This window comes from Poromitra crassiceps, assembly GCF_964638095.1.
Source record: "Poromitra crassiceps genome assembly, chromosome: 1".
NCBI classification, from domain to species: Eukaryota; Metazoa; Chordata; class Actinopteri; order Beryciformes; family Melamphaidae; genus Poromitra; species Poromitra crassiceps.
In genome coordinates this window covers 47201916-47212025 of record NC_139623.1, presented here as the reverse complement: position 1 = coordinate 47212025, position 10110 = coordinate 47201916, and the positions used below count along the sequence as shown (strand labels likewise).

Sequence of the window (10110 nt, the reverse complement as noted above, 5' to 3'; positions counted from 1 at the left end):
GTATGAGAAAATCATTGAGTGCATGTAGATATTTGCAGCGTAAAATGGTAAGACAGTTCCTAATCATTCTAAACATACATATAGGTTTGCTTTTGCGACTGCTCACCACCTGCATATGTTTCTCAAATTTTAGATGAGTGTCTAACATCAGGCCAAGATATTTAACCTCAAATACCTGGTCAATAGATTGACCATTGATTTTTAGATTTAACTTATTCGCTTCATCTGGTGAGGACCGTCTCCTGGACAAGAAGCATATTGACACAGTTTTCTTAATGTTCAATGATGGACGAGAACGTTTGAGCCATTCTGCTACCAATTCTAGCTGTTATAGTTATGGTGTTATAAGTGATAAGTGTGAATGGGCCTTTAAGCACTTGACAAGTTGTCTACTGATGTGTGTCAAGTACACTTGTAAAGTACACTTTGGTGTTTATGAATGGCAGATGGCCATGTTCTTACACTTTTATCATTGCTGCAACACAAACGACTGCAATGGATTTGTATAGTTGTTTCATTTGGCAATTTTTATTGAACATTATTAACAGTTTCAATAATGATTACTTTTTACAACAAAAAGTAGGTGAAGCCACGTCTGCCAGGCGAGCCTGGCTCAGTGGAGGCTGATCCCAGGATGTTACCGACCAGAATAGGAGAACGTGAAAAAAAGGAACAATGGACAGAGAAAAATGCTGGAAATTGCAGAGTCAAGAGTCTCTAGGTGAGCGGCAGTTTCCTCTGCCCGCCCGTCAGTCGGCTCGATTGCACATGAATGGTCAATAGAAAAACAACACATCGTCCCTCTTTACTTCTGGGCAGGGATCATGCCGTCGATGGCCTCTCCCTTCTCCAGCTTCTTCTCCATCTCCACCATCAGCTTGACACCATCAACCACCAGCTGGACCTGGTCCACCTCGGAGGAGCCCAGACGGTCGGCGTTGGAGATGTCGAACACTCCACCCACGGAGGCGGTGTCCACACCACCTGGAAAGACCACAGAAGGGGACGTAGGTCAAGATGGACTGTATCTTTATATAAGGATGTTACCTGATTCAAAACCTTGTTGTCACCAAAAGTACTGCCACGGTGCTCGCGGTAATGCTTGGATTTTGTTTGTTGTTTGCACCAGTAAGAGTCCAACAAGATGTCAAATGAATCCACCGATTACAATGGTATTAGTCTTATCACCCTATGGCCAAAACTCACTGAACTAGCAGCTGAAGAAAAACACTGTTGCGACAAGCGGTGGCAATAGGGGTACTTTGAAACAAGCAACATGTGGAGCACTGAATGCTGCAGAGATGATGTGCTTCTCATGGAGAGCTGTGTAACTTGACGTATGAGAGAGTATGTGCATACCTGTGCCGCGCTTCTGCAGACGCAGCCTGGTCATGATCTCCTCGAACTTGGCGTGTGTGCTCAGCTTGGGCAGTTTGACGTGGACACCACCACGCAGGCCGGTTCCCAGGTTGGATGGGCAGGTCAGCACGTAGCCGATGTGCTCGTTCCACATGAAGCCGTGCTCGTGCTTCTTGAAGATCGCCTCAATCTGGCAGGAAAAGGGGGAGAAAGGGAGAGGATGGTCCCTCAAGAGATCCACGCAGCACGTACCCACACTGTTTTCATGTGAGAAATACTGATCATGGCCTCTGAAGAACTTGTACCTTTGTCAGGCCGACACAGAAACGTCTGAAGACCTCCCTCATGTTGCCGCCTTTCTGCATGGAGATGACACGCAGATGATCCTCCTCGTTCACCCAGACCAGGAAGGACTTCTCATCGTTGTGCCTGGGAAGAAAAGGACGCAAGGGATGAACATAAAGCAGCATAGGTGAACAGGTGCTAATCCATACAATGTCTTTTGAAAGGCGTGAAAGGAACAGTTCACCCAAAAATGATAATTCTGTCATCATCTACTCAGCCTCATCCCAGTTAAAGGCAGGTGAAGTTTGTCCATATAACAGACAGGGAGGTTGCAGCACAACTCGAGAGAAAACAGTCACTATTGACTTCAGTACTGTACTGAAGTCGATTGTGACATTTTTTTTTACATTTTTGGGTGAACTGTTCCTTTAAATGAATTGACATCTGGCCTGCTGATAAGTATGGGTGGTACTCACCAGATGCCCCTGGCGTCGGGCCAGTCGCGGGCCATACCAGCGCAGGTCAGCAGGGGAGAGACGGGCTTGTCGAACAGGAAGTGATCGTTGATCAGCGCATCCTGCTCGGCGTCGGTCATGGACTTCAGGGGGTAGTACTTTCCCTTGAACTCACCCTCCAGGCTGGCCAGAGCTGAGGAGACAGAGGCACATTGAGGAGATCACGTCATAATACAAACTTCAACAGAAACCAGTGGGATCTCTGGTGCCACGATGCACAAATGCCACTCTTACCTAACATAAGCCTACAGTATATACAGTATTTAACATAAACTTTCCCATAAGCTGAGCATGTGTTTCATTGTTGGGTTAATCGCTGAATATTGTGCCTTATGTCCTTGAGTGACATTTTCTATTTCTTGCAAATAGCCTATTGTTTGTTGGTGTAGCCCCAGCTTACTGCCCAACCCTTTGCATACATACTTGTCTAACTATTAATAGCAGTGAAGCTATTAATAGCAGTGACGCTATTAATAGCAGTGAAGCTTACCCTCAACGGACAGCGTCTCAATGCTTCTGCGCTCGCCACGGCTTGTGTGGGGAGGCAGGGTGAATCCCTTGATGCTGCGGCCAGTACGGACACGGCTAGAGAGAACATAGTTGGGGTCCAGGTCGTCACCACCCTAAAAAATAAAACAGCCGGAATCGCAATTAGAAACAGGCAAAGCAGAATGTCAAAAATGCTTTATAGCGTGGGTTCTCTAACATCGAGGCCCATGAGTCTGAAGGATTTCATTCCAACCATTTCACTGATGACTTCCTGCAGTCACTGGGTAAAGGAGTGGATATCAGTGAAATCACCTGCCTGGTACAATGCTTGGTTGGAGTGAAAGCCAGCAGACTCTTGGCCCATGGTTGCTTCAGTGTTCTCTCTAGTACTTTCTGAGTGAGTTTTTTTTTAATGAGTGAGTTTCTAAGTTGCTCCAGTTATTTCTTAACCATAGTGTTTTTTGTTGGTGTACTGCACCTTCAGGTTCTCAAAGTTCATGTCTGTCTTGTGCTTGTCAGTGGGCTTGTATCCACCATGACGGTCGGAGATGATGGGGTCGAACAGATCCTTGAAGACCTCGTAGGACTCCTCATCACCAGCAACGCAGCCAACGGTCATGATGAAGGGGTGACCTGCAGACAGGACAAGAGAGGAGCGGAAGGACATGTAAGAGAGAGGGTAGGGGCAGTAAGTGGATAGCTTCTCTGTGGTGTGACAAACCTTTAGTAACGGCCATTTTCTCATGGGAGTTGTTTAAGTGAAAGGGGCGACTAAAATATGATGAAACGTATTAAATCCACATAAAATGGAGAACAGCACAGGTGGCGATACTTCTCCATACGCTTCTGATTTTAAGCATCTCCGTGGGACTCACCAGGATTGTCAACTCCAGTCTGGATGACATCATCGATGGTGAAGCCACTCGGGGTCTGCTTGTCTCTCATCTTGCCATACAGGTCCTTGGTCAGGATCTTGGCCATATGGTTGTTGTGCTTGGACAGGTCAGGGAACTCCTCCTCAACTTTGTAGTTGAGCTTGAAGTTGTTGTGGGTGTTACCGAAAGGCATGATTGCGTTTCCAACACTGCAAAGAGAGGGGGGAACACATTTAGAGAACTTTGACCAAAGGTTTGGACACTCAAGACCAATTGACCCCTTAGTTTTGAGTCTGTGAAGCTGAAGCCGCTGTAGAGGTACTCTGAATACCCACAAAATGTCTTGGGCTTTCAGAGGTAGGCTACATTATGTAAGACAGGGATACTCTGTAAGACGGCTGCAAAGAATGTAAGTGGTGTGGGCATTGGAAACCTGGTAACAAGTGTCAGTCAATTCCCAATGGATCAAATGTCCAGTTGAAATAGCTAGGGGGGGAGTCGCTCTTATTGGCTGGGTATTTTTAACACTACCCACCCCTCTACCCCCACCTCTGACTCTTCTACACCCTTTCCTTACAATCTCCTCGCCCATTATATCACTATAGCTTCCTCTCCTCCTATAGGATCAAATGCTCATTACACCACTTCAAGTTGCCACCATGCTGAACGTTTTTCACTTTAAATATTATCGAGCTGTACGACAGAAGTCTGACAAAGCTGTGTGAGAGTTCAGCCTCGCTCCGTGCCAGTGCTGGAGTTCACCATTTAGGAGCCATTTACATCTCATTAGCCATGTGCATATTCATGTCACCTCTCTTTCTAACTTGTTTTAACGCTGTCTGGAGAGGTTGGATCACATCAATAATACAACATCGACGCATTGATGTACTCCTTGCATCATATGAAATGCAATCTATCATAAATGACCGCATACCAGATTTGGCTATATGCCATGTTGTGTTATGTAATTTAGCATGCATTTAAGGTGCAGTAGTCATTTAGCTAAGAACTGATTATTGGCCTACTGCCTGAATGCCCCAAAAGCCATCTTATGTGTGAATCTTAACTTGCTCAAATCAAGTAGTGAACATTCAGAACCTCCAGGCAGTCTCTTTCCAAATCTACTTGTGGTATCTCTAACCGGGGAAGCACCTGTCTACATAAGTCAGATAGTCACTTGCAGAGAACAAGAACATCCACAGAACATCCACACAAGTTAGCAATGCAACACAGCTACTTCTATGCCAAAATGTATTGTTCATCCACAATCAGTCAGCATAGTCTAATTCAATGACTTTTGACCAATAGCTCTCTCTTATTATTATTATTATTATTATTATTATTATTATTATTATTATTGCTGTTCCAGAATGCACTCTATGAAGAAACACCACAGAATTGTTGTGCATTCTTCCTTTTATTGAATCATGGACATTTGAGTCCAGATACAAAAACCTCAGAAATAAACAGCATAAAAATATCAGTTTGGATGCTTCTCCAAGTCCATGCAGGTCATCAAATATCTGCTCCTACTTCCTTAACTCCACCGAACTAATAAGTGATATATTTCTTTACCTGCACACCAAACAAGAACAAGAGGTACTGTAACAGTCCTTTGGGATCAGATCCTGTTCACCACAGCCAAAATAGGGGTCACCCGACTCTGGAGGTCTTTGCCTGCCATTTATATAGTGGGCAGGCGCACAGCCATTGGCCGGGCCATTTTAGTGCTTGCTCGGCCCTCATTGGCTACAGCCTATATCTGATACTCTGAACACTTTGCGAAAGGCCTTTTGCATTTAACATCTCAGTCATCCAAGACGGGGGGGGGGGGTGACTGCAGCTGTACCCTCACCCCTCACCCCTCTCAGCCCCCCGCGGGCAGGGCAGCCCACCCTTCTGGCCCCATAGATAGTTCCAGCATGGAGCTGAGAGCATGAGATGGAGGGATCACGGGGGGGGGGGAGTGAGGGCGGGAGTAAAGTAACTCTGAAATAAGCTGAGCAACACTTTTGCCAAGCATGCCGTGGAGAGCAGGGGTCCTTGGTCAGGCGTGAGCGTTGGAAAAGGTCGCTATTCTCTTCACGCGTTAAGCGTTAATGCTCAACGCTTTACCAAGAAGCTTTTGATCTGAAGCCAATCGAGTGTCTTGTTTTGTGTGTGAACGGCAGGCTTGTTCAGTTGCTTTTATAGCCCCTTATCACAAGCATGTCTCAAGGGGGTTTCACATCATCATCACAGTCGAGTCATATCTACGACATCATCTACACACACAACATAGGTTACATACTAGACATCTTAATGACTGTAGATTACATTACAATACTACACAGACGCATGGACTGTGGTGGGAGGAAACCGGAGCACACGGCGAGAACATGCTAACTCCACGCAGAAAGGGTGCCGGAGTGGAGATTGGAACCCACAACCATAATTGCTGTGAGGCGACAGTGCTAACCACTGAGCCCGCTTGTCCCAGTCTGCGTGGGGGGGAGGGGATGTTGAGTATGCTAATCCTTTGATAGTGTAGATACCTCTTTGATGAAGAGTAATGGCCCCCTGAAGGAGGATCAGTCCGTTTTAAACCATGGAAAGCATGAGTACAGGACACGACTATCCAACTATACTAACAGTCTTTGGAGGTGGCAGGGGGCAAAGACCACATTCTTTATGCTCATTGGCTTCCTAGAAGCTCACTTTTGACATTATAATACATTTTTGAGGTATAGACCCCTTATACAGCTTGTCAACATTGAGCTGCGCACGCATCGTGTAGGCAAAAAGCCGTCAGCCCAGCATTGACAGACAGTGAGAACTGTGTAAAAGCCCCGCTGTCAGGACTGCTCTATGCCCATCTGCAACACACAGTTATATTTTAGTTTTAAAATGCAGTTCTCGGCTTACTACCACAGCTTATCGCCTAGTGATAAGCAATGTTATGCATCGAAATTAACGCTGTTTAATGGGATATGTCTTACAGACCCATACGCACTGGCGCTGTCAATTGGCCAAGCCTAGTGGCCGGCAATACATATCGTGCATTCCTTTATAACTGGGGATAGCGTAGATAATTATTCTGTAACTTGCAAAGATATATTGTTATGTTGATAATGCACACAACTCAATAATGACATTATGTAACGTTACTTGGTCGTTAACTAACCGAGCGATGTGGCTGAGCAGCCTACAGTTTCAGGCAGCTTACCTGATTATGAAATGAGCACTACAAAGTCGGGCATTTTTAATGATGTCCTCGTTCCAATCAGTTCAACTCAATAATGACATTATTTAACGTTACTTGGTTGTTAACTAACCGAGCGATGTGGCTGTTACTAGCAGCCTACTACGTACAGTTTACCTGATATGAAATGAGCGAGCACTGCAAAGTCGGGCATTTTTAACGATTTCCTCTTTCGGCTTGCAACCAAAGACACCTACGGTTAGCATTAAAAGCAGTATGAGTTGACGGGATTCGGTAAAACTTTAGTCCTTGCTTTGTTGATAGTGTAACAGACTGTTCAGTGAATTGTGTTGTGTTCTATTGCGTGTGTGCGAGGCTGTGTATGTTCCCTCGAGTTGCGTAGAACAGGATATGTGGGGAAAAGCTTGTTATAACCTTACAGCCTGGCTCTATCGTTTATTATTTTATTAACCAAGTGTGAATAGGCGGACCCGAATACTCTGCTACAATAGCTTTCCGATTCTGGCATCGCACTGCACAACACAAAGACATACTGTATCTAGCTCGAATAGTTTTCGGGCCACTGGAAAACTACTTGACAGGGCTGCGCGGAGTCTGTCTTTCTGCCTCCGTCTTGCGCATCTGACGCTGCTTGTTGTCATTGTGACGTAGGCGTATAAGGGGTCTATATTGACGAGACCAAAAAACAATGAAGGCCGTCGAAAAAATAATCTTATTGCAGGAAGAGGGAACCAAAACAGGCTTTTGAGCTGTGCTGTACATGATTGTTTTCGGGCATAATACTGATGAAATGACATGTTGACTCTCACTGACCTATACAGGAAACACACCTACTGTGTGATTCAGGAACTACTCAAATGTATGGTTGGACTGGAATGTTGAAGATGAAAGATGATGCCATCTCTGACAAGAGTCCCTCCTTTCATATTGTGTTCTCAAATGTCTGGCACCATTTGGCCCATGCTTACGCTACACAGCTGCTTAGTTTCATTAACAGCTAAGAGTTTTGTCCAGGGGACCCCAACCATCCCATGTGACTTGCAGCATTGTTTGTGTTTTGTTTCTTTGATGGTGGCCTCCTAGGGAACAGGGATGTATTACCGAACGGGCCTACCGGGCCCAGGCCCAGGGGCCCCAGAGCTCAGAGGGCCCATAACCCAGAGCCTCTTCACAGGACCACCGCATATCTTGCTCGGGCCTGGGACCAAATGATCCCTTATAGGGCCACAACCCTTTAGTTTTGACAAAATGGAATTAAGCAACACTCTCTTACGGAATGTAGCAAAAATAATACTATTTGTATGGTTTTGCTCGCAGCCAATCACCGCAAGCGTTCTTTGATTGAATGCGACATGTGATTGGCCCACTACCGCAGCAGCTACAACCCAGACAGTCTGTGCTGGTGAAGTCCAGTGTGGTGTATGTAACGGAGGTGACCGTTCAGTCAGTGTGCCAAGATGCCACCAAAATGTTCAAAAGTCGTGTGTAGCTATACTACACAAAGGTATCGAATGAAGTAAGGGTGCCGGTATTATTGGTGCTGGTATCGTCATCTTTTTTAAACGATACCCAGTAGATGCATAAGAGCCGTGTCACCGTGCCAAGAGGGGGGCATCCCGACGAGCCGGACTGTCTGTAGGCTGCCCGTGCCAACTGGCACCCGCCTGGCTCGTCTCCTGACTGACAGCTGCTTCGTCCACTCACGACTCCCACCCCATGTCACGCTGACTGTACAACCAGCATATATATAAGACACCAACGCCGCAGACACCAACCAAACACTACATACGCTTCTGACCCACACTGGTATATGTTCTCCAACTCTACTCTCGGTGTGCTTTGTCTCTCTCTTCTCTCCCTTTCCATTCGATCAGCGCCGGTGTCAGGAGCTGTCGGGGTGGAGTGCCACGCTGATGGCATTATATCATTATTACATGACGTCATTTAGGAGACGCTTTGTCCAAATTGAAAGCGACTTACAATAAGTACATGTTGTCAACAGTAGCCTACTGAAACTCACTGTGCACCACAGTCTTCATCAGCGAATACTTTTTAATAGGAATAAGTAGCGACCGTTGATTTTCTTATTTTTTTCCTTTCTTTTTTTTCTCACTGTGTCCTTGCCTCGAACTGACACCCCGTCTCCTGTTACCCAGCTGTCCGCTGCCTGTCTCCCTCCAAGTGGGAGGTTACCAAATTAGTCTCTGTCCAGGCTCCTACTACCATGTCTCGCCTGCTGCGCCCCCATACAGCATCAGACCATGAGGCCCAGTTTGTTTATATTTGTCTTTAAATTGTAGCACGATTGCCTGGATTTTGCGCAGGCAATCAAGAAGACAATCTAGAAGAATACACGTTCTGCTATATAGGCAAGACTCATGACCTTCTGACAGCGTTATGACTCAAACAAAATGGTAGCAATAGGTTGGACTACCTTTGTTTTGCTTCACTGAGGAGTTTAAGCATTAGCTGAGAGAGGGGGGGGGGGGGTGAGAGAAGGCGACTCCAGATACAGTGGCTGCTGACGCTTTTACTCAGAGCAGTCTAGAACAGTTATGTAACAGGGCGGTGAGATGATGCATCTGAGCCGTCTTCTCACGTCTGCCAAGGATCCCCTCAAGCTCCACAAGATATTGAAACCTCACAGCTCAGGCCGCAGAAATACTCACACCTCGCACCCTGGACACTACTGGACAGCGATGTTGTGTTTTTTATTAAAAAATAAATAAAAATAATGAGAAAGAAAGTGCCACGCCCCTAAACCTCAGATCAAAAACACTGTGGTATAAGGCCTGCCTTCTTCAGAGTGGTGACTTTTTCATGCCAAGTTTTGAGAGAGAATTACTACTGCTATTACCCGCGCCAATGAGTATGTGACAGAGGACGTGAGAATTGGTTTCCAGCCTTAGAGGACACCTTTCCTGAAACCTACACGACTTGACCCTGGGAAGGAATCCATGTCAACTGCACTGACCTGTGTCAGAATAGCACCAGCTGCAGCTGCTATACACTCGCGAGCTTTAGGTTTGGGTAGAAGATGTCAGATTGGTCAGGGTTGGTCAGGATATGGGGGAAAATGTACAATTTCAAGACCCTGTGCCAAGATTCTTGATCTGGTAACATGAAAATGATTGGAAAGGTTTCATTGTGTGCCTGACTTTAACCCTATAAATAACACCTTTATGGAGAACTATATTTATAGCTTCTCACATTAAATTTGCCACCTGTCTTTAGAGAACTGACTTGACGTGAAGTTCAAGGAAATCTATTGGTTTGTTTTTTGCTTTTGCTTCCTCTAAAACATTTATTTCAAAGTATGCTACCAATGTAATCTTGTTAGAGTAGGCCTACAAACTTTGGAGCACAAAATCTGTCTCTCTCTCTT

The 10110-nt window shown here is 45.7% G+C and overlaps 1 protein-coding gene across 1 annotated transcript; it reads right to left on the bottom strand.

The window, feature by feature from the left end:
* Nucleotides 1-511: 511 nt before the first annotated feature.
* ckma (creatine kinase, muscle a) lies at nucleotides 512-5176 on the bottom strand. Its single transcript, XM_083647527.1, has 8 exons — nucleotides 5099-5176; nucleotides 3524-3732; nucleotides 3127-3281; nucleotides 2650-2782; nucleotides 2121-2292; nucleotides 1665-1788; nucleotides 1360-1549; nucleotides 512-984 (listed from the first exon to the last, which is right to left on the bottom strand). Exons 2-8 carry the CDS (start codon nucleotides 3714-3716, stop codon nucleotides 806-808), a joined length of 1146 nt encoding a protein of 381 aa, XP_083503653.1. The 5' UTR covers nucleotides 3717-3732; nucleotides 5099-5176; the 3' UTR covers nucleotides 512-805.
* Nucleotides 5177-10110: the final 4934 nt, after the last annotated feature.